Source organism: Mya arenaria, chromosome 4 (genome assembly GCF_026914265.1).
Source record: "Mya arenaria isolate MELC-2E11 chromosome 4, ASM2691426v1".
In the NCBI taxonomy this organism is placed as follows: domain Eukaryota; kingdom Metazoa; phylum Mollusca; class Bivalvia; order Myida; family Myidae; genus Mya; species Mya arenaria.
The window spans coordinates 6919106-6942717 of NC_069125.1; the positions used below are offsets into that span (position 1 = coordinate 6919106).

Consider the following 23612-nt stretch of genomic DNA (forward strand, 5'->3'; position numbering starts at 1 on the left):
TATTTATGACAATGTAGATAAACTTATTTAAGTTGACGGTATTTTTTAAGCGTTATGGTTTCATCTAATGGTTACATTATCCATTCATCCAATTATTTAATAGCATTATCACTGCCAATTGTATCGCTCATCAACCATTATGGTAAATTTCAGCGTGGGCCACGCCATTTTATAAACTTTACAAAGTGTTCTGCAATTATTTTCTATTTTATGGTTGCTTGAATGGCATATGTTACTATTGAATATGCTTGACATTTTGGGATGACGACCCAGTTTAATAGTGAAAACTCATAGTGCATAAGAGGTGGCAATTCATGAACTATTTTGAGCTGCGGAGCTATCGCGGGTTTTTATCAGGCCACGAGATACAGTACTGTTAAGACCAAACTTTACACTCTTGTTCACTAGGAGTGCACTAGTAGTGAACAATTTGTGCACTATGGATAAACTAATGTAGTCTGTAGTTTATTAGATAAGCCAGTATTGATTTTCCTGGTGCACTCAGATTGGCCTTACTATGTTGATTTAATATTACTGATAAGATCATTTCCTCTAGAATATCATTGTTTAACTTGTGATAAAACATTTTAGTATACTGCATTTATTGATGACTTTATGATGATCATCATTTAATGGGCCAGTAAGACAAGGGGTTTCTACCCATCATTTACTGGTCATATTTGTCAATTTTTTAATTCTAATGTTGGTGAAATAAGAATAAAACATTTCTTAAATAAATCCAATAAATTTCTTTGAAAGCCAATATTTGAAAATAGGGGTGTTATCAATATAATTTTGCTACTATTGTAACATCCAAACAATTGCTTTGGTAAATCAGACATTCAATTAAAGTCAATTAGTGATTACAAAATAATAATTCTGAATCCTAAGTATATAAGTGAACAGCACTGTTATATATTCAAACAGTAAATGCAAAACCAATGTTTATGATAAAAAAAGGTAATTCTAATTTAAAAGAAGAAAAAAATGCATGCAATGTTGAAAAAAAACAACCTCGCCTTAATTAGATTTAAAAATAGAAGCTCAGGCTATTTCTTCAGAAACAGATTTTTCATATATGCATTACATTATAACTTCATCAAAAAGATTATAAATACTAATCTAGATGATATTGCAATTGTCTGTAACTTTCCTGTATAGATGTTACGTAACTATATTCACGATTAATTTCATTACTTTTCATAAACAAACATCTTAAAAGCCTAGTTTGAGCATTTGATACTGAATGTATCTATTTATCTTTATATATAAAAAGAGCAAAAACGGGAATTATCCTACCAAATGGCCCACTAACCAGGCATTAAATTTTAATTTCAGAAAATGATAAAATGCTTATTCATACTTTTGTAATGAGATTACCCATTGTAACAATGTTAGACCCAATAGGTCGAGGCAATAAACAATACACAGGAAGTATCAGGAACCCTGCTGTGATAACTTAAAAATGGCAAAAAAAGGTAATTATCCTATGCATCCAACCATTAACCAGGCATTACAATAAATATGAGTTATAATAAACTTGCTATTTGATGTTAAAATACATGATATGCATGGTTAATATTAAATATCTCTACTCTTAACAATTTGATTAACAAATGATGAAAAGTGTCCTAAAGAAATAGTATTTTTATTTTATAATGCAGTTGCAAAATATAATTAATATAAACTATTTTCCATCTTTTATAAAAACATTTTTGTTAACATCTCTTCTCTTAAACCAAATTCGTAAAAAATATATTGAGTTGCCTAGTTTTAAGAAGATTGTTATGTTAATTCTCTGCTGTGTATCCCTTGTTTATTGCACTAGTGTCACTGCAGGGGCAATTTCCTGTGTATTTGTTTATTGGCTCGGGGCCATTTGGAGGTGACACCATTTAGAGTAGAAAATAGCATTATCTTATTAATACACAACCAATTCTTGCATAAACAATATATGCATGGCCAATGTATTAATTTGACTGATGAGAAGTAAATAACAAACAAATAAAGTAACATTACATTTATGTTGTATGCTATAAATCATATAATGGGATATTATTAATAATATCTAACATTACTCTTATTCTGACTCTAAAAAGTTATCAAAATGAAACGGTAATATAAACACTGACAGATCTGAGATTAAAGAAGGCTTAGGGTAGCCTTCAATGGATAGTATTTCATTTAATAATGAAGCAGCAGAACCACCTCTTAAATATATGTTTATCTATTATGTGTTTCAAATTAGAAATGCAATTAATAAATCTAGAAACAATTCAGAAAATATACTATAATAATTAATGGTGTACTTATTTGATAATAATTGCTGTTAGGCTATCACCTTAAATTATAATACATTTGTTAATCAAAAATAAACATAAAATTGAAAGTTTTACAATAGATGGAAGAAAATCTTGCAACAATTTCACAGTTTGAGCTTGGAACAATAAGGTGTGAACCTTGATGATTAACTATTTTAAATAACGAACAACTTGTAACTATCACCTTGTGAAACTTATTGTTATAGTTAAAATAAAGGCTTATGAATTCATTTCATCGTTATGTTCAATAAGTGTTTGAAGATGAAACCCTTTAACCCAGAACAAAAGTTATATCATTATACCTATCAATTAATATCAAAATAATGCAATGCATATTAATAAAGAAAACAAAAAAAAAACATTAAATATCTTTGTTTGACAATTTCTTTTTTTATAAAACAACATCAGTTTTTTATTTTAATAAATCTAAATCAGTTACATAAAAGGTCCAAATGGATTATAAGTATTCTCTATCAATTAATTAACATTAAAACATCTGTTTAAACTACACCCATCATTCTAAGTTTCACTGTAAAGATAGCTTTTATTATAGACTGAAGAAGCTTTATCTGGTCAGCCCCTTGTCTGCATTTAGTCTTTCACTGGCCTTCCCCTTGTCTTACCCTAGTGCACTACGAAGTGCACTGATCGTAAACTGATAGTGAACAAGAAGTTCACTTACTGTCAAGTTTGGTCTTAACAGTACTGTCCGGAAGCAAATAAAGATGGCTGCACCCACTACCGTAACAGTTCATCAATTTTAACTGTATATAAGAACATAATCTCGAAACTTGCTTCCACAGAGCTGTTTCCACGCCACGAACCATCATTGTAACAGTCAAATGATGATTTGTTTAATCCAAAATCACACGATGGCTAGGCGGTTATGGTTAGACCTACGTATGATGATCCAGCAGACTGTATCACGGTCGGTGCGTCGGAAACTACAAGTGATGTATAACAGTCTCCCTCACAACCGTCAAACTGGCACATTTCAACAGGAACCATACTTATTTCACCATTTCCAAAATCCGTTAGAATACTCTCAAACTGCAACATATACAAAAGGTGTGTGGTTTGAGAAATAATTGACAACGTACAATAATTAAGAACCGGTCACATTATTGTGTGTGCATTCATGTTGTATAAACGTAGTAGAAACGCGAAAAAATCCTTAGAAGCGCGTTAGCCATCTAAAGATGCGAATTTATATATTTTTAACAGTAATTATTTTGAAGCCAATACATTTTTATTAAAGAATAGCCGATAATTGTAATGTTATATAATAAATAGTAATAAGATATCAGTTAAAATTATTGATTTAGAACACCGGGGCCTACCGAAATCAAGCTGTATATGTTGTTAGACGAGTATAGTCACTGTTGTAGGTCTCGATGTAAGAAAAGCATTTTTTAACCTGAAGTTTCGTTGTTTTTTATCGGAAAGATGTTATTTTGCATATACATGAAGTGAAACCTTTGATTAAATAAGCCATAACTAATGTGCTTATATTTATAAATATGCGTTCATCGGAGGTATTTTAAGGATAATGTTTTTATAAAACATTTGACCTTGATCTTGACCTTGAGCTTCGACATACAAGTTTACCTCAAATGTAACAGAGGTCATCTACTAGTACAGAGCTATTTATTACTGAAGTTTTATGGTCAAAGATAAAACTTTTATCGAGTTATGATATGGAAAACGTTTTCAATTGGCTGTTGACCATGCCGTTACCTTAGACCTTAACTCAAAAACAAAAGGGGTACTCTCCTTTCGGTGAAGGTATAATAAACGATTGTTCAAAAAATGCACACGAATATCAATGATCACATGGACTTTGCCATGTTATTCAACCCGGTCCGTCAAAATAACGCACCATATTTCGTAGGCATTTATAAAGAAAGTCCTTCCAATAAAAATTCAGACGTTCCTCTTGTGTTTAACACTCATAACGCAATACCTAGTTCAAGCAAAAATATACAAAACATGGACAAACATATTGACGTACTTCGTTTTTATGTGCTGTTACAATGCCGTTCATAATACTACTCTGATATTGTGGACGTCCAAGATTTGCTAATCTAATTTCCGTGTAAGAATTGTTTCCGACAACGCTAAACATCTTAATTTTTGGAACAACTGTGGCATTCCTGTGTATTTCCTCTGTTAGCAATTTTTGAAACTGTATGTTCATGGTATCCATGCTTTTTGTCATTTCCTGAGAGGGTATTCGTGGTAAATGTAGAAAGTCAGCCGGACTTATACCTGAAATAATAGAGTTATTAAATTAATTGTCAAAAGGGCGCTTTCTTTCTGGCATCAAACTATGTTACGCACATATCTTTGACTTTAATTACATTATATTCGATTTGATAAATACGTGTACAATATGCGTATCATTTGAAATAAATGAACTCACCAGTGATTCGGACAGATCCTGCGTTAAACACGTCATTTTCTGTTACATAGACTAATGTTATATGGACGTTTGTTACGGTTGCAGCGTTTGTCGACTGGTCTTTAACCAATACCTTGACAGAGAAAGCCATTTCCGGAGTATTTGACCTCAAACATATACACTGTTTCAAACAACTGTTTCAACATTCAGCAATTTAACTTAAACCACAATCATTTGCCTGTACATAACATGGTGCATTGTATTAAAACATGTTGGTCTTTATCTACATGTATACTAGTGTTGTAATACAGTGAAATGTAGAACATTCTTAATCCGAAACTCTAAATAAAATGGTAATTAATTTTGCAGCAAAAATACAAATAAAATGAGCATAAAATGAGTTTACCTTTATAACTGTAACAATAATAAATTGTTCTCCGTCTAGGTTTGTATTGTCATTTGCGTCAGCAATGTCTATTTTTATATATCTGACGCCGCATTGCTGGTCTTGTCTGCTCAACCCGGCAACGTCACATGTCCTTACAGGCAGTATAACGACCTTTTCAAACTCTCGATCGAATGTTCCAGTCACGAGAATGAACCCTACATTAGTTTCTACAAAGTTAAGTGAGCATAAATCACAAGAAGCTACAAGGATATGCCCGTCAGCCGAAAATAAAACGGAATCCGTTAATGGGACATATAGTTCAAAGACAAACAGATCCATCTAAGGTCACACAACATAACAAACCAACAGGCCCATATACCAATATACATTCGTTACATTTTATCACCGTCAAAGTTTGGGTTACCGCCTTAGGAAGATCGGTGAAGCAGGGTTGAAGTGGTTTTAGAGTAATTAATCTCACACTAGCCCCAACATTAATCAAATATAGCAATTATTACCGTGTGTTTTTTATAAACATGATAAAATAAAACTAGGTGATACTAAGAATGCATAGTGGTTTGGGCGATTTCATATTGTTTTATTCGAGCTTACCTTTAGCTTCAAAAGTACCCTAAAAAAATTGGGGGGGGGGGACATTATCCATGCAGTGTTGAATAGTTCCCCCCCACAAGATCTCAAAAATGTTTATCTTTTATCTAATTTCATGTAGTTTATAGTCAAAGTAATTAAATTTTATCAATTCAATATTAATTCAAAACCGAAAAGCCATAAATGGCATACAATTTGAACAGTCACCAAACAATTATCTATTTAAGAAACAAATATTTCGCAAGTCACAGGTCATTTTCCAAGATTACGAGTGTGTTTACAAACAATCGAAACATGTTCAATTAATTTATGTTGATATTAAAGAACATAATGTTGGAAAGTCATAACTGCACCGGCAAAGGTTCAATTCGTTTCTGTTGATATTAAAGAACATAATGTTGGAAAGTCATAACTGCACCGGCAAAGGTTCAATTCGTTTCTGTTGTGAGAGTTATTCAAAACAGAATCAAAATTAAAGTGTCGTTCAATGCTGCACATTTTTAGTATTTGCGAGTTTGGTAAATCTGCATGAATACTTTCTTGCCGAATTTCTTGATCAGTGTCATTATCATGCAGAGTGATGGAACTTTCTGGTCGAGATATTGTTGAGGTTGATTTTGGCAGACTGATTGAGAAGATTCAGCAGCACTGTGTGTGCTTTTCCTCTGACATTTCAGAATAGAAAGGAAGTCCGTTTTCGCGACCGAACTGACTGACCAATGGAATGTAGATAAACATCACGTGGTCAACAATTCTAATAGAGCAAAATTTAAACGGCACCTTGTTATTCGATCGATTTGTATGCAAGTGACAAGATAGTCTGATTTTACGTAAACGCACTTCTAAATCTTGACCCTATGACTTTGAGTTTTAGAACTATGTTACATTTAAGACACTTTTTTTATTTATATCAAATATTGCATAAGTGAAATTTAAAACTGAATATGATAAAATAAAAGTTACAAAGACCTCACATTAAATAGTTTAATTGAAAATAAAAAGGACTATATTTTGTCATATTAAGTAAAAGGACATGGTTGTATTATCCTTTCGGTTTAATTGATAACACCTGACAAAAAGTCCGACAAGTGACCTGAAGGAACTTTGTTATCATTGGCGACATACTAATTGTTCATAAGTTAATAATAATTAGGGTCATTAGGCATCCCAAATTCGCATAATTGTACATTGGATAGCTTCAACATCCATTATTGTTCTAAAATCTATAGAGTCGCGAAACAATAGGACAATGCAAATTTTAGAACATTTTCAAAAGCAATATTGCCTTACGGTTGGGGGAAAGATAAAGGATCGATCAGATAAGCAGCAGAATATCTGTTTTTAGGCCTAACTAGGCCTGAAAAGTGTTCGGTTTATGAAATTTACCTGACAGTGTGTCATATACAAGTTGGAAGAAATTGTTTTTCCCGTCATTTCTGCAGTTTGCTCCAATTCTACAGTCACATTGCGGGGAAGCACCTTTCATATTGCAGTCAAGTTCAACCATGAAAGGAGCTTCATTTCCTGGTCCATCTGCGTCAGTAGCAGAAAACACCATTAGCTGGTCGCCATTATACTTCTTGTTTTCCATCAGAACGGGTGAGAAGGTTTGGGCTAAATCCGGGTAGTTGTCATTGACGTCAATCAATGAGACTGTTAATGTTGTCGTTCCTGTATTCTGAGGGATCGCTGTAAAAGGAAGATTTAAAACACATTTCTATGTGATTAAGCTAAAATTTAGTTTCGTTCAGACAAACAAACCCAAGTACATGTACAGGGAAGTGACCAAGTATAAAGCTACTAATTAGGTATTGAGTCTAACTACGGTAACACTTAAGCGTTGGGACCATGCTACAGACGGGAAAGCAAGATAATGATTATACGTAACAATCAGAAAAATTATCTTACCATTTATATTGTCAATTGCAAGAATGCGCACCATGTGGACTTGTTGTGTTTCAAAGTCCAGTGGACTTCTAATGAAAACATCACCTTCTGTGTTTATCCTGAAACTGTTTGTGCGATCTGATGCAAGGGAAATATAGTACCTAAAGTAAATAAAGCTATATATCAGTACGAAGCGTTTGCATAAAATGCTAAAGAGGATGCAAACCGTTCTTACAATATTTATGAACGACTTCCGCAAAACAACACAATAAAATATCCGCTTTGCAACTTAATTACGTAGTTTTGCTTGTTTAAGAACAATGCATGAACATGGCTGTTTTTATTATTTACAACGCAGCCTACTCAAATTGTGCATAGGCTGGGGTTACATCTCCGTCAAAGGCATGGAACCTAACAAAGGCCGTTCCAATAGCTAAATCCTCCAATATTGTAACAGACGTGTACTGTGGAATAAATGTGGGGACCTCGTCATTGTAGTCGGTCACCTCAATCTCAATTAGAGTTTGTGCCCAGTGGTTTGGATCAGAATCCACAACGTTAGCTGTCAGGTTAAAACTTCGCTGGAGTTTCTGCACGTCATCGTAATCAACAGCCTGTCAAGTGAAAAACATTTTACTTATATAGACTGATTGACATGTACTTTGGTAATGGTATGTATACGTATCAACGTATGTGTACGTTTATTTTAACGTAACGGAGGCAGTCTACCTGGAAGATTGTAAGTACACCCTGGTTTGCCTCTCGGTCCTGCATCATCTTGAAATACTTAAATGAATCCTCATCCAGAGAGTATGTCAACTCTGCATTCACCCCGATATCAGCATCATACTCCTGAATGCGCCCAAATTCTCCTAGAACATATATTTTCAATTCGGTTTCACGGCAGTTACGGCAAGATTTTGGCTTTATATATCCTAGGTACACGTTATTCAACCAAAAATGAACAATATATTTTATTTAAAATTATACAAACGTTCTCTCATCATTGTTTATAGCATTTAGTGTAACGCTGTATACATGTGCATTTGATACTGTACTTGCCAATGAAGGGACACTACTTGTCAATTCTTTAGTGTGCGAGGATGTTTTTTGTACATGTAGAACATGGATTTACTATCACTCCATAAATGTATTAAAGCATCGATATGATTTATCATATTTTATAAGGCGTCAATATTTGTTTATACCTTTAATATTCGATTAATTAGTTAATTCACACGTTTATTATTTAACACATAAACATAATGCATTATGTTCTCAATTCCGAAAAAAAAGAAAATACCATACTTATTGATCTGTGCTTTGGTCTAGATATGATATTATTAATACTAAACAACTATCTTAAACGATTGAAGACATATCTATTATTCATTTTATTTTCTGGATTTGACTTCGAATAGCCAATAAAAACAAAACGAAAAAGAAGCGAACATACCCCGATGATGTTCCGATAACACGAATTTGTATGACTGGTTGAAGTAGGGGGCATTATCGTTGATGTCGGTGACCGTTATTGTCAGTGTTCCAGTTCCCGTCAAGGTGGGGTTTCCCTTATCCACGGCCTGCAGTGAGAGGTAGTACTTGTCCTGTGTCTCCCGGTCCAGCTTCGATATGGCACTCACATCCTGTACCATCAACCCGAAATGAGGGTTTGTGGAGTCCGGGGTCTGACCAAGTAGTGTAAGGTCAAATTTGGAGTTGTTATGGTGAGGGTCATCATAGTCCAGAACTATAATCTTGCCAACCTGAATGACTGAATCAAACATAGCAGTTAACATTTATTAAATGTAACGTGACTGTGTATCATCATGATACATAACAAAAGAAACAGCTAACATATCAGACTTTTCGTTTCAGCTTAATCCCATGTTTAAACAATGTTTAGCTTATTGTCAGTTAGCAACAATACTATGATATTGCAAGACCACATATAAGAACAGTATACTTATTGACCTGGATCATGTTCCTCCTGCACACTAAGCTGCATATACTCGTCCAAGGAAACTGGGGCATTGTCATTCACATCCATGGGTTTCACTGTCACATCTCCATAACCAATTAGTGGCCTCGGAGTTGATGGGGCATCTGATACTTCTACAGTGAACTTGAACTCTGTTAAACCGTCAGGATAGTCCCGATCAATAGCTTTCTTATTTTTAAGTCTTCAGTAACTTGGCCGATTTCAAAGTACTGAGGTCCGATATCATCGGTGAATTTCAGGTTAAAGAAGAAACTATTTACCCCGTTGTTGTCTTTATCAGTAGCATTAACCTGAAAATAGTCAAGAATATATTCACATGTACCTTAGAGAACAATTCCGGTTTGATTTAAAAAAGAATTACATATATTGAATCTGCGCAATCTTACCACATGACGGTTAGTATTAAATGCAAACAATAGTGAATACAATATATTAATTTGAAGGCGTTAATGTGGTCAGCTTAATGATAACTATTGTAATTGTATCTTGCTGAAAACATACGAAAAATTGATAATATGTTTTAAAGTACAACAATCCATTACAAAAAAGAAACTACCAATCTACCATATACCAACCCTGATGAGAGTTTTCCAAAAAAACACTGAGGTCGTTTTCTGTTATGTTGTCAAACGTGTATGACTGAACTACTGGCGGGTTATCATTTATATCCAGGATGTTTACTGTCACATTTGTGCGGCCTGTGAACTTCGAGTCAAACACCTCAATTGCAAAAACAAACGTCTACAAAAGTAAGAAAGGGCATAATCGTCTGAAAGTAAGAAACTACTTCTGAAAGTGAGCGACTTGGGATATTCTAGATCTTGGACAACAATTAAAATAGAAATAAAAATATTAGTAAAACTAGTGGAAGAAATTAAAAATCGGATAAAAATTATAATAGATTATTGCCAATAATCGGAGATTCAATCCGATCAGTCATCGATTACATAACCGAAACTGAATCATGAATAACAAATATAACAGCACATGCAAATATTACAAAGTTGAAACTGACGGATTGAAATGCCTTATGAAAAATGATAGTTCATAAATGACAAATATTACCTTAGTAGGGTCAAGATGCAAAATTTACATGAAAAATGATATATTGACAGTGGTCGTGAGAGAGCTGTTAATTGCAACGTTATTGGATAAAGTGATGAATTTATCTATATATGTATATATTGTAAGCGATAATCGATTTTGAAAACACGAATCAATTATAGCGACTTCAGAGGCAAATAACCAATTTTTTTATAAAATTGATCTTATTTTTATATTACTAGTACTATGTAAAAGTAAACTTTGTAAACACATATCGAATCTTGTTTGGCCTTACCCTTTTTCCTTCGTCGTAATCAAGTTCACCGGCTACAGTTATGTCCCCTGTCTGGGGTATGCCAGAGAACGGTAGCTGCTTGCCAGAGCTCGGGTCCAGGACCCGGTACGTCATCACAGAATCTATAGCATTTGCAATATCTTTAGTAATTTGCATGGAGAATTATGGACATTTATTATGTTGAAGTCTTGGCAATTGTTTGCCACATTTGACAAAGCATTAATAGTTGTTCATTAGCTGAAAGTAACAGTGCGTTTTAAGCCTACTAGTGCAAGAACAGGAATAAGATTCATCTATAGTCTTTTATCACCAGCCTGAGAACATACTGATGCTATGACGATTATTTTCCTTTACTTATGGTTTTGATTTTGACGAAGGTCTAATTTTGAATGGACATGCCAGGCAAATGAAACGCAATGCCAGAACGTTCAATACTTCAAGTGCACTTGCATATTACCTGAGTCTATGTCAATTGCTGATACCCTGGCAACAACTGTTCCAATCTGCAAGTCTTCTTTCACAACAAAGGTGTTCTCTGATTCCTCGAAGTATGGTGCATTGTCGTTTTCATCGCCGATAATCACCTTCACCGTCACCTGACCTACAAATGGAGTTTAAAATTCACTTTGCTCTGCTAATTGGGAGATGTGTTTATAGAGACATGACTTTTACAGTGGTCTAGCCAGCCCTTTGATCCAATTTAGCTAAGTATTTTTTAAATACACAAGCTTCTATTTATATTTGTAGAATTAATTTTGGATATTATATTGTGTTAAATGACAAAACTATCCTTATATATTGACATTTTACACCTCACGTTCCCTTGTTTCTGATTCCTTATTTCAACTACATTTCGTGAATGTATATGAAAATAATTCAGCAAAGACAATTTCATTGAGCAGTTAACTGAAGATTCATTGACAACTGCAGCCCAACAAAAACATTCATGATGAAATAATAACCCCACACACTATTCCAAACAATCAATGGTGCCCCTGATGTTTACCTGTATTGTGTTTTCCGTTTGGCCGGAATGATGAGGGGGCAGCATCAACGGCCTCCACCTGTATTGTGTTTTCCGTTTGGCCGAAATGATGAGGGGGCAGCATCAACAGCCTCCACCTGTATTGTGTTTTCCGTTTGGCCGGAATGATGAGGGGGCAGCATCAACAGCCTCCACCTGTATTGTGTTTTCCGTTTGGCCGGAATGATGAGGGGGCAGCATCAACAGCCTCCACCTGTATTGTGTTTTCCGTTTGGCCGGAATGATGAGGGGGCAGCATCAACGGCCTCCACCTGTATTGTGTTTTCCGTTCGGCCGGAATGATGAGGGGGCAGCATCAACGGCCTCCACCTGTATTGTGTTTTCCGTTTGGCAGGAATGATGAGGGGGCAGCATCAACAGCCTCCACCTGGATCATGTAGAGTTCGGTATGTTCCTTGTCAATGTTTGCTTTAGTAGTCAGTTTCCCCGATGTTGCATCTATCTGGAAGAATCCACTCCCGTCGGAGGTGATGCGATATTCTTGAACCTGGAAATGAAAACTCTAACCGTCACATTTAACAACCTGTTTATTTAAAAGAAATATTTTTAATGATTTGAAGACGATAAAAAAGTCAATGCAGAAGTTTTCTTTAGAGATCTTTTTAATGCTGATATTGTTAAAACCTGATTGTTCGGCGCAGTGCCATCATCATCTACCGCATTTATGGTATCGACCAGTTCCCCATTTTCAAAAGCCTTTGTGTAGTCACCCTCCTGAATACGGAGTTCAAGCAAAGAGTTGTCCGGATTAATTCCAAGGAATCTTGGCTCATTGTCATTTACATCAGTGATGGCCACTGTGCAGATTCTTATGGCCTGCTCGTTTTCCACATCCTTGGGTAAGCAGACAGAAACGGAGTGCATAATTCACGTACATAATTTGTGTTTTTATACTCTGCATCTCAACCACAACAATAATGAAGTGATAATTTTCATATTTTTTATTATTTACGCAATATTTTCACATCATTAAGTATACCTATATAACTATGCACTTGTCATTGTATTGAATACTCAATGAGTATCAGTAAATGTTTTGTACTCACAGTAGCCCTCAGCCTGACAGTATACTGAGTAATTTTCTCGTGATCAAAGTCGTACAGATGACGTAGTGATCCTGCCTGGATGCGGCCGTTTGATGATAGAGCAAATGTGTAGAAGAGATTATCAAAGCTGTCTGTAACTCCAAAACTAAGGGTTGGCATTGCGGAGCTGGAATTTGCAGTAGAATTGACCAGAGCTTTAGCCTTATCATGGTTTTCTGGTACGCTCACTTGGAAGTTGCTCTCGTTCCCAAGCCATTTCGGGGGCTGGTTATCGGCATATGTTATCAGATTGATCACGACTGATGCTGACGAATATAAAGCAGGGTTTCCTTGATCTCGACCGATTACTTTCAATAACAGTTGCTGACAAAGAAAGAAACAGTTATTTTCTGTTTATTTACTTGTAGAAATTGATCCTCAAAGAGACATTATTGGTCTGAAAATAGGATGGGATACTACGATTTCTTCAAGAGACGAAGTCGTAGCTTCAATGACTCTGTTATAGCCTACTGAAACTTTTTGGAAGGCAATACATTGCCATGGGTAACCGATTGTTTTTAAGGACCTTGAATTACCAACATATCAGAACCGACATTCAATTAACCAAGCTTTTATAACCGAATTGAGTTATAGAAATGGATAATGACGAAATATGGACGGAAAAATTTATTTTTGAATTTTTCATACAAATCTCATTCCTGTAGATATATTTGTTTAATCAGTCCACCACCGTCTGTCCCAATAATATTCAGAGCTATTTTAGTACTCCCGAGGGTTTCTCTGTCGATTGCTATTCTCGTGTATAAATCCCCAGATGCGCTGTTAATCCTAAATGGGGAGTCCGTGCCTTCGCGCAAAGAATATGTCACCTCTCCATTAGTGCCGAAGTCTGGATCTCCTGCAGTCACCTTAAGTGTCACCAGGGACATGCATGTAATGAGTGTGCATCCTATTTGCATAGGTTTCTGACCCATTAAAGCAGCTTTTATGGAATACTGGTAATGCAGCAAAATACTATATAATACTGATATACATTAATTGTCTCTGTCGATATTTGGGAAAACCGGTGTCTCGCAAACATAAACAGTTATATAGAGAAGAAAATAGTCCCCACACGAATCAGTCAATCAACCTTTCGTGTGACATCTACATATATGTAAGTTAAACACATCGGATCTATTTGCTTCCAATGGCTTACCATGCATAATTTCTTCTCATTTTCTACATTGGATGTCAAATAATGTTGATGTGTTTTTTAAAGTGAATATTGGTCCTATTGGAACATTTAAGTAAAAAAAACACTATCGCTTTGAAAAGTAACATTCCTGTGTATTGTGGAAGTGTGCATTATGTGTCTTGTGGCCCCTCTCGCTGTGCTATATGTTGTTGTAATTTATGTTAATATTTATGCAAAAAGCTACAGAAACATGCTCAGTAGCAAAAAGTTTAAACATAAACCCGGTTTAGTGGCAATGGGCAAACGCCAAAGACATAGAATTTGAAGTTTGAATTTATGTTGTTCGTCGTCAAATGATAAAACGGGAAAGTCTTTAACATGTAAATTGTTTGTCAAGTAGTTCATACACTACCCAGTTGTTGCAGAACATTGTTTTACCCAAAATGTATGCGTTTAACAAATTAGTTTACGACACAAAGAGTAATGTTCTGACAAAACCCATATAAACAACCGTTTTTTCCAACACAATCAACTTACATAAACTTACTCTTAATGTTCATACCAAACATGGTCTGCTTTTAAAGCAAAAGCATTAGTATTGCCGTAAAAGAACATGCTTAATTAACGGAAGCCATAGTATTACTTATGTGAAAACTACAGAAACAAGCTCAGTAGCAACACAATTAAACATTAAACCGGCTTAATAGCACTGAGTAAACGCCAAAGACATAGAACACCAAAAAATAATCACAAACAAGAAACAATGCTTTATTTTGCCGAGGGTAGATGTCATGCCAGCGGCGTGTGCTTTCCAACTTAGGAAAACTTCTATATAGACCCTTTGCCAACTGAGAATTCCGAGGTACTGAGAGACTGAGTACATGGAACCATGTTTGGAAGTTTATATCCATCGGGAAACCCCCAAAAATATTTATTTTATTTCTTCCACGATGATCTACATATTCGGTATCTTAAGACAAATGGATAGTAAGCCTATGGAAAGCCATTGTATGCCCTTTAATGGAAGGAAAACGAGTATCGCAAGCAGATGTAAGTTTTCGGTTGGTCTAGTGGCATAACTTGACAAATATTTAACGAGTTATGAGGATAACTGCACGTGCGCAAAAGTGCAAAAAGGTTTATGTCAATCGAACATAGTCTTTTAAGCTTTGGCGACATAGGCCATCGATGCCTGACGAGTGACATCGATGAAAGGGACATCGATGCTCTGAGTGACCAAAACACTGTTTAACGTTTTTTTCATTGATCAACAATGTAACTTAGACATATACATACTTTAATTATAAATACATCTGCCTGCTCTTCTTTGACGTGCGGTGTCAAACTCTGACAGTCAGGGAACAGAGGCCGGTTCTCGTTATCGGTGAGGATGTTGACGGTGAGTGTACCGGTGCTGGTCCGTGTGGTGATACCACCGCAACATGAGCCATCGTCTACGGCGATCACCTTGAGCAGGTACTCAAACTGCGTGATTAAACTCTCTGGGTGGAAGCAATTGTCTCATGCAGTGTCACACTTCCAGTGCTTGTATTAAGGTTGAATTTCTGGTAAGCTAAACAAAAAAAATATGTTTAACTATACATAGTAGATTTTTTTATATTGCTCGTTATGTTTTATAGTACTTCCGACGTTAAGTGCAATCTTTTACAATTCTATTAAGCAACATTGGTTTGGAATAAAATGTTATAAAATTAGGTCTGATTCATTTTTGTAGACATACTTTCCAAAAAGAGGTAGGTGATTATATTACCATCAGCATCAGTGGCCTTGGCCAGGTAGACATCGGACCCCACTGCCGCGTCATACCGCAGGCCAGACTGCATGTCATTGGGAAACTCCGGAGACTCATCGTTTACGTTTGTCATAAATATCTGAACGATAGCGCTTCCTGACTTATGAATGTCTCCATCATCAGTGGCAACTAGGTCAAATTCGTACAGCTTCACCGGCAGCCGTCATAATCAAGTGCTCTGTAAAATTGGACCATGTAAGGCTACAATAGATCCGTCTTTCTTAAAATAGTATGATGAAAGCTCGTTTGCGTTTACAATTGTGACATGTACATATGTGACAGTATTGTATGTTTATAAGAAATGGTGTACTACTAGCATGAACTATTTTAAAACAAGATACCCGGAGTAGATGTGTTGTCATAGATACCGGAACTGTAAATGTTACGTTTGATAAAATACATCAACTTCATATCATCAATGAGGATTGCATTGATCTTTATTCGTACCAATTTACAAGCTTGTTCAACTGCATTTGGTGCATTTATGCTAACAATCCACTACCTTTGTCCCAGCAACAACCGTATAATGATGGATAAGTCAAATGCTATTTTCCATATTGTTTACATACATGATATACTTACTCAATAACTATGTTGTTCTAGATATTTGGATTTAAGTGGGTACTGAAATTATACTTGTGTATATCGAGGGGGTTATTTTTAAAATTCAGGTGCTTACCTAACTGATCTTTTTTTTACTTTCCGTAATCAATGAATGGAAACGAATGAAATGCAGTCATAACAACTCGGCCATATCAGACCAGCTTGGAAAAAATCAGTTCTTGTTACGTGGAAAGATCGGATTGTGGGTCACGATTCACATATTATTTACGAACTAATTCCTTTTTTGCTAGTGCTACGCATGGGGAAAGGAGTTTCTTTAGACTATAAATTACTGAAACTACTATTGATAGAAATCATTTCAATCGCTGGAGCTAAAACTTACACCTATTTTATATGTTTTTATTAGTAAGATATGATTTAATGTCCTAAACTGGACAACATTTAGTGTTTATAACTACAAAGTAAATTATGTTATGGTACTACGTAACTAACCCATTTAGTGCCTCCCCACCTAAAATGTTAATTGTAAACCAATGGAATCGTTTTTTCTCCCGCCTCAGATAAGTAGATCCAAATATTTAATCATGCTAGAAATTCTTATCTTGCCTACGGGCAAAGATAAAACTAGTACCCGTATGGAACTCCTTTTTAATGGTCATCACATTGTTATTACCTCCCATGTCGAAGACTGTCGTATGTAGCATCATGGAGACCTTGTCTTGTGGCAATATTTAGAAACCTAATCAACCATTCCTCGCTTCCAATGGCAGCATAAAAAAGTGTTCACGCTCCATTCAAGAAATAATGCTCCAATCTACTAAGAACTATTTAAAGACCGATTTCTCTATAAACATAATCTGAATCGCTGCGCGAATATCCATGACAACCACGAATTATGACATATCCATACGCATTTAATTTCACTATGCACAAAATAGTTCCAGCAAAAATACATTTTTACTGAATTTTGTTTAATTGAAGTGGGAGAAAAAGCATCTAAGATAGGTTAATCCCTACCCTCTCGCAGAGTGTTTTGTGGAAAGTCGGTAATCGTCGTTTCCGCTAAACACCCTATGCTCGGGTCGAAATGAAACCTATCACTCTCGGCCATGGAAGATACTTTTAATCTTGTGTTTATTTAACATCTTATAATATTGAATATAAAATGTTGAAGTGATATGTTGTCTTAAACGAAAAACATATTTTACTAAGATTATACTGTGTTATCATGTTGTTAAAAGTTTCTGTAAGTATATTGGATACTGTGAATGGTATCCTGTTTAACAAAAGCATTAACATTGGTCTAAATGACTTTGGTTTATGTACCAGTTAAACTAATATTGTACAATTGATACCTACTTGTTAACAACAATGTTGGCAATATATGGACTAGTTTTGCTTTCTGGATTGAGCGGTACAACTCTAAAGTGGTCGTTGTTCACAGAGAATGACATCTTGGTGTTGAGATCGGCATCTCTTGCAGTAACTGAAATAATGGCGTTATTGATTATTGATCTTTCTTCATAATCAGATGAAAACGAACAGGACATAACCTGTTGTTACCGATGGAAAAATGTTTTATACAACTCGCAAATTGTACCATTTATTTTAGTCATGTTAGAAACATTGGGTTTCAGAAAAAGCTAAAAACCTTCGAAAAATAACTCTACAAATGACAGTGTACCAGTTAGTAGAATGCTGCCAGTTGGTATATATTCTCTGACACTTTCTTTCTCTAACATTGGGTTTCAGAAAAAGCTAAAAACCTTCGAAAAATAACTCTACAAATGACAGTGTACCAGTTAGTAGAATACTGCCAGTTGGTATATCTTCTCTGACACTTTCATTCTTAAACATTGACGTGGTAAAACTTGGGTCAAACTCATTCTTGTCTGTGACATAAACTTCAAGCTGAAAATAGGATAATTATGTTCTGCATTTAAAAATCAGCTCAATAATTGTATATGTTTCTTATTAAATGCAGTTTTATTTTTTTACATATCGAAAGATAATTATTTAGATTTGTAAAGCAAAAAATTAAAACATCGGAAAACAAAACGTGAATTTTAATTGGTCTCGATCCAATTTGTCCCCTTTCCTTAAATGCAGGAAACTTTTTGGACATCAAAATAATATCTCTTTGAGTAGTTTGTATTCTACTGACTGTGGTGGTGCTGGTGAGGCCAGTTCTGCCTTCAGTTGCCTGGATGGCGAAGCTGTATATCCGCGGGTCCCTCTCATAGTCGACCACACGCTTCACGTACAGGTCTGCATCGTACACTCCCACTACAGACGAGCCCGACACCAGCGTCTCGAAAAGATGGAAGGGCAGGCTTAACTCGTCAAGGACCGCCAGAGATATGCTGTTTGACTGGAAACTCTTCACCCTCATTCTGTTCTGAAGTATGGTTATCCTAAATATACAAAGAGATATTGAAATAAAAGTTGATTCAATACGATTGTAGCCGGATTCATGATTATTATCTATATGCATATTTACACCGTAAATAACTGTACAGAAGACGTAAATAGCCACAATATACTCATATATTTATTGTAATAGTATTTATACCATATCAAATAAAAGTTAATCTTATTCTGGTTTTAGATCGTCACTTACTTCTGGTTTATTTCATTTTCCTCCTGGAACTGTAAGGTGTATCCATTCTGCATGTTGAATTGCGGGCGCCGGGTGCCGGCCTTGACCTCCACGACACCGCTCGTCACCTGGGAGCTGGCCCCGGCGGTATCTGTGGCCTTGATTGTGATGCGCAGGAATTGGTCAGGCGTAAACGGCTGCTGTCCTTTCCGTTTTATTTCCGCCACGGCACTGTTATACGTCACGTCGAAAAACAAACCAGCATTGCCCACTGTAAACAACAACATAACTTGTGAACGCCAACCATATATAGGAATTATTGTTCGCTTGAATTCAAAGTAATGTATTATTATTAAACGTTAACTTCTGTTTACGACTTTCGTAGATATTACACAAAACTGCATTGTTACCATTGTTTTAATTTTAAACGAGTATCTTCTTTGAAGCCCCAGTTTAAGAATTGTCTTTCTTGTTCATCCACCACTTGAACGGCCTCTTTTTTGGCACTTCTGCCACAGCATTTTGCAAAATGTCCATTTCTTTATTTTTAGGCTCATTGCCATACAGGACTTTGTTCAATTAAGTGGATTAACATTGTTTATGCTTTTAATGACCAATATTCGTTGATCTGAAATCTGTTCTCTGTCTTGCTTGTTAATCCTCCACCTGCGCGGCCTCTTTTTTGGCACTGATGCCACAGCACGGTGCAAAATGTCCTGTCCATATTTATAAGCTCTTTGCCTTAGGAATTTGTTCAAAGGAGAGGGGCTAAACATCGTTTATGATTTTTCGTTGATCTCAAATCTGTTCGACGAGAACAGACACTGCAGGGCAATATGGATTAGGATTAATAAACAATCGTTTGTAATACTCCAGATTTAGGAGGGTCAGTTATAGAAGGGGTAAACCATGCCTTTATGGAAGTAACGGATCACTGATTTATTGCAATACAATGTTCCTATATCAAGGGATTAAAGGGAATAGACAACATATATCACAATAACGCTTACGACATATTTATAGTTTAAATCATTTTTACCATTCATGTAAATGTAGTACAGCCACATACAAGCTCAAGTAGACAACTATAGTCTTGTTTTGGAAAAAAAACTATATTTGCCGACTTGGGGACTATCTGGAGTCTAGTCCTTTTGATACACAGTGTCATACGTACCAAACTTATGTGAGAGCGAGATGATAGCGCCTCTGTCGGGGTCTGTAGCGGTGAGGGAGTAGACCTGGCTGTTTGCGGCGGCGCTGAGCAACACGACCGCGTAATACGGGTAAAACTCGTTCGTGAACACTGGGGACTCGTCGTTGACGTCCATCAGTATCACGGGCTGCAGGAGCGTCTTCATAACTGAAATATCGACAAATAACATACAATTTCAGCTTACCCTGTACAAAAGACACAATCAAACTGACTAAACAATGATGAATTAAGAACATCTATCCACGAATAAACTACAATGCAGTTCTCTGATTGATTGAAAGAGAACTATATTCAAATGAATTGTAGAAGTGAAAATACATATAATTATACCTACACTTTTTCCTCAAAACAAGACTTGTAGTGTCCATAGGAGCTTGTATGTGGCCGATAAAACATAAATTTACATGATTTAAATAATTACCGCAGCAATCTTGTCGACCCTAACGAAGTCTCATATTGTATCACAAAATGTGAAGGTGTGCCCGTTCAAGACAATGTTTGTATCATTTGAAAGGTATTTGCTTGCTGATGACTGATATGGGACATAATATATCAAAAGAACATTATACATTGCCTTTGTGTAACGGCACTTAGCCAGTCAAACAAAACGCCTGTATTGAGTATTTATAACTTTGAAAACAAAGAATAAACAATCTAAAATTATGTGCAAAACAAGTAGAATGGTAGTTAAAGGCATAGTTAAAGCCTTCATGATTCCTTTACTTTGTAATGCGGTTATGTACAGTAATAATGTAGTGCATAGTCAAGGTACAATTTAAAAATTGAATGTATAGTTAAAATGTAAATATGAATATTAATACAGTGATTATTTAAAATACATTAATGAAACGACGTACTGCAATGTACAATAACAATGTGAATAATAATAATTGACAATAGTAATATATTGCATGCGTCTACCTTACAAACAGAAAACATTAATATTTTATAATTTTAAGCTTTGCTCAAGGTAAACGATGCGCCTTCAAGAGTTAAAACATAATATCACCTAATAGCAGACGTACCGTTATCACTACTGTGTTCGGTCATTGAATTGTCAGAGACTATGATAGTCAAATTGATCATTTCAGAACCGTTGTTAGCCGGAATAAAGGCTTCATAATCCAACGTAAAGCCTGCCGCGACGGGAACATCACCGCTTACAATGTCTACCCTAAACGCGTTCGCATATGTAGAACTGTTCAAGATGTAACGATAGTTGAGCGAATCCAATGAATCTTTAACACTAAATAAAACGCCGGTTGCCGTTTCTTGGACAGCTTTATCCGGTAAGACAATATCAACGTAACTCTGACGTCGCTTCCTTATACCCAGCACTTGATTATACTGGTAGGCATCCATTTCAATGATATTTGTTAAAATCAAGATTACTATCAAACCCCTAAATCCTTTATGTTTCATTGCAAACAATTTTGAGGGATTAAGATATTTGCGTTTAAACTACGAACTAGCATTTAAATCGTTATTTCACGCACCCACTTCGAGGTTGAGCGCTCAATTCTTCCTGATTGTGCATTTTACAATAGATTATGGTATTAAGGTTATTCGATATGTGTGAGCTATGGTGGCTGATATCTGCCATTTCGTACGTTCGTATAAACGCTGCGTAAATACGAAAGGTGTTTGTTTCAGTTGTTTTTATTTACTTATAGTAGTCATTCGGTTATAATGAATTGTATATTGAATTCTGTACACGATCTATGGAATATTGCATTTGGTCTTAATCGTATACTCACACAGTTGAATTCTCAATACAGGATGTGAACTTCTACATACGGCTTTTGTCTTACATATAGGATTTTGAGCCTTGTATTTCAAATTATACATGCAAAATATGCATTTTTTTGTAAACGACATTATGACAATAGTGACTAGTTTTGCTTATCGTAGATTCTCATTTTGGAGGTTATTTTTATAACTACATAAGCAGAGGAACGAAACAAGGAAAACTATAAAATTGACCTCTTGGTATAAGGATATATATTTCTCTGTTTGAAATTAAGTGTAAGTATAGGTACAATAGAAGTATAATTTATCTCTGGTATTTTGGGGCATAACAGGTTAAAGACTGTGACAGGATATTGCTTTTAATCGATTAAACGCATTTGTTTAAGAAAAGTAAAGTACATGCATTTTACCCTTACACCACTTTTTAATTATTGACATTTTATAAATTTCACACAAATAGCAAGTTTAGTGTACAATTCAAAATCAAACTTTTAAAAACATGATTTTATTTAAGATCAACGAACCGTTGGGAGAAAACTGATAGCACTTGTATTATATCGTGTAAGTTATCGTTTGTTGCCTACCTTTTCTGCATTTGAACCAGATAAATTTTCTCAGATTACACCATTGTTTAACGCCATGGTAGACGAAAGGATATTGCAATTACCATTATGCTAACTGGAAACAAACATTATTCTAACGGAAGCTTGTCATTGATAAGTTTGTTCAAAGAAAAACATTGTTCATGTTGGGGATTCAATTGCTTGCTCATTTGTAAGCAGAGTAAGACAACATTTAGAAATAACTAAGAAACATGAACAAAACTGAGGTTTAAAAAATGATTACATAAATTTAGAATAAATAAATCAGGCCTGCTTCTTCATGCAGTAAAATAAACAACTGTGTCACAATAAAACCAATACCATTGGATCATGTGTATAGATTGACGGTTAAGTATTAAAGGCCTATTTTTAGCCTTCTATAAGCGACCCCCCCCCAAAAAAAAAAAAAAAAACAACAACAACAAAAAACAAACAAAACAAACAACAACAACAACAACAACAACAACAACACAACAACAACAAAAAAAACGTGTATTTATACACAATCTCTGTTAATTGATCTTAATCTCATTGCCTACTTGTCTTATCAGATCTCCTATCTAAGTATCCTGCTGTGCAATTTGGGATGTTTTATTAAAAAAATGGACCCTAAAAGGCCCTGAGCCAATAAACGAATACACAGGAAATTGGCCCCTACTGTGACACCAGTGCAATTAGAAGGAGATGCACAGCAGGGGATTATCATGCCAAACATTCATTAAACTGGGCCTTTAAAGGGGCTGTACTCCGTATGATGAAATAGCGAAAAAAAATTAACGAAAACTGACATAAACTTGGTATCGATGTGTACAATGCATGGAAACTTACTAACTGAAGTTCCACATAGTTTACAATTA

General features: G+C 35.4%; 4 protein-coding genes and 1 long non-coding RNA gene across 5 annotated transcripts; all 5 read right to left on the reverse strand.

The window, feature by feature from the left end:
* Positions 1-2067: 2067 nt before the first annotated feature.
* On the reverse strand, positions 2068-4827 carry LOC128229788 (uncharacterized). Its single transcript, XR_008260130.1, has 3 exons — positions 4744-4827; positions 4333-4589; positions 2068-3371 (listed from the first exon to the last, which is right to left on the reverse strand). It is a non-coding gene; the product is annotated as an uncharacterized LOC128229788 (long non-coding RNA).
* Positions 4828-4952: 125 nt separating this feature from the next.
* LOC128229749 (cadherin-7-like) lies at positions 4953-9672 on the reverse strand. Its single transcript, XM_052941564.1, has 8 exons — positions 9581-9672; positions 9063-9380; positions 8336-8478; positions 7970-8220; positions 7628-7767; positions 7106-7408; positions 5101-5337; positions 4953-4960 (listed from the first exon to the last, which is right to left on the reverse strand). The coding sequence occupies exons 1-8, from the start codon at positions 9654-9656 to the stop codon at positions 4953-4955; spliced, it is 1476 nt and encodes a 491-aa protein (XP_052797524.1). The 5' UTR covers positions 9657-9672.
* Positions 9673-9772: 100 nt separating this feature from the next.
* On the reverse strand, positions 9773-12060 carry LOC128230309 (protocadherin gamma-B1-like). Its single transcript, XM_052942479.1, has 5 exons — positions 11954-12060; positions 11405-11548; positions 10948-11069; positions 10184-10349; positions 9773-9898 (listed from the first exon to the last, which is right to left on the reverse strand). The coding sequence occupies exons 1-5, from the start codon at positions 12054-12056 to the stop codon at positions 9894-9896; spliced, it is 540 nt and encodes a 179-aa protein (XP_052798439.1). The 5' UTR covers positions 12057-12060; the 3' UTR covers positions 9773-9893.
* Positions 12061-12166: 106 nt separating this feature from the next.
* Positions 12167-16101, reverse strand: LOC128229752 (neural-cadherin-like). The gene is made up of 6 exons (XM_052941566.1): positions 15987-16101; positions 15527-15717; positions 13908-14033; positions 13039-13401; positions 12617-12826; positions 12167-12479 (listed from the first exon to the last, which is right to left on the reverse strand). The coding sequence occupies exons 1-6, from the start codon at positions 16099-16101 to the stop codon at positions 12288-12290; spliced, it is 1197 nt and encodes a 398-aa protein (XP_052797526.1). The 3' UTR covers positions 12167-12287.
* LOC128229971 (neural-cadherin-like) lies at positions 13790-21830 on the reverse strand. Its single transcript, XM_052941911.1, has 9 exons — positions 21430-21830; positions 20366-20551; positions 19213-19462; positions 18757-19006; positions 18392-18503; positions 17952-18078; positions 15957-16206; positions 15512-15788; positions 13790-13946 (listed from the first exon to the last, which is right to left on the reverse strand). Exons 1-7 carry the CDS (start codon positions 21824-21826, stop codon positions 16179-16181), a joined length of 1350 nt encoding a protein of 449 aa, XP_052797871.1. The 5' UTR covers positions 21827-21830; the 3' UTR covers positions 13790-13946; positions 15512-15788; positions 15957-16178.
* Positions 21831-23612: the final 1782 nt, after the last annotated feature.

What these genes read in the sequence shown, in the direction of transcription:
- LOC128229749 (XM_052941564.1), bottom strand. Translation starts at nt 9,656, where the DNA reads ATGGATGTGAATGACAATGCCCCAGTTTCCTTGGACGAGTATATGCAG. An exon ending in TGCAATTGACAATATAAATG is followed by an intron (nt 7,409 to 7,627) that starts GTAAGATAATTT and finishes TTCCTTTTACAG; the next exon opens with CGATCCCTCAGAATACAGGA. An exon ending in TGTATATGACACACTGTCAG is followed by an intron (nt 5,338 to 7,105) that starts GTAAATTTCATA and finishes TTAACTTTGTAG; the next exon opens with AAACTAATGTAGGGTTCATT.
- LOC128230309 (XM_052942479.1), bottom strand. Translation starts at nt 12,056, where the DNA reads ATGCTGCCCCCTCATCATTTCGGCCAAACGGAAAACACAATACAGGTG. An exon ending in AAACGGAAAACACAATACAG is followed by an intron (nt 11,549 to 11,953) that starts GTAAACATCAGG and finishes CTCCATTTGTAG; the next exon opens with GTCAGGTGACGGTGAAGGTG. An exon ending in ATTACGACGAAGGAAAAAGG is followed by an intron (nt 10,350 to 10,947) that starts GTAAGGCCAAAC and finishes TTACTTTTGTAG; the next exon opens with ACGTTTGTTTTTGCAATTGA.
- LOC128229752 (XM_052941566.1), bottom strand. Translation starts at nt 16,101, where the DNA reads ATGACAAACGTAAACGATGAGTCTCCGGAGTTTCCCAATGACATGCAG. An exon ending in CAAGGCCACTGATGCTGATG is followed by an intron (nt 15,718 to 15,986) that starts GTAATATAATCA and finishes GCTTCCACCCAG; the next exon opens with AGAGTTTAATCACGCAGTTT. An exon ending in CTGTCAGGCTGAGGGCTACT is followed by an intron (nt 12,827 to 13,038) that starts GTGAGTACAAAA and finishes TGCTTACCCAAG; the next exon opens with GATGTGGAAAACGAGCAGGC.
- LOC128229971 (XM_052941911.1), bottom strand. Translation starts at nt 21,826, where the DNA reads ATGAAACATAAAGGATTTAGGGGTTTGATAGTAATCTTGATTTTAACA. An exon ending in CGAACACAGTAGTGATAACG is followed by an intron (nt 20,552 to 21,429) that starts GTACGTCTGCTA and finishes TCGATATTTCAG; the next exon opens with TTATGAAGACGCTCCTGCAG. An exon ending in TGGCAGTATTCTACTAACTG is followed by an intron (nt 18,079 to 18,391) that starts GTACACTGTCAT and finishes CCATTATTTCAG; the next exon opens with TTACTGCAAGAGATGCCGAT.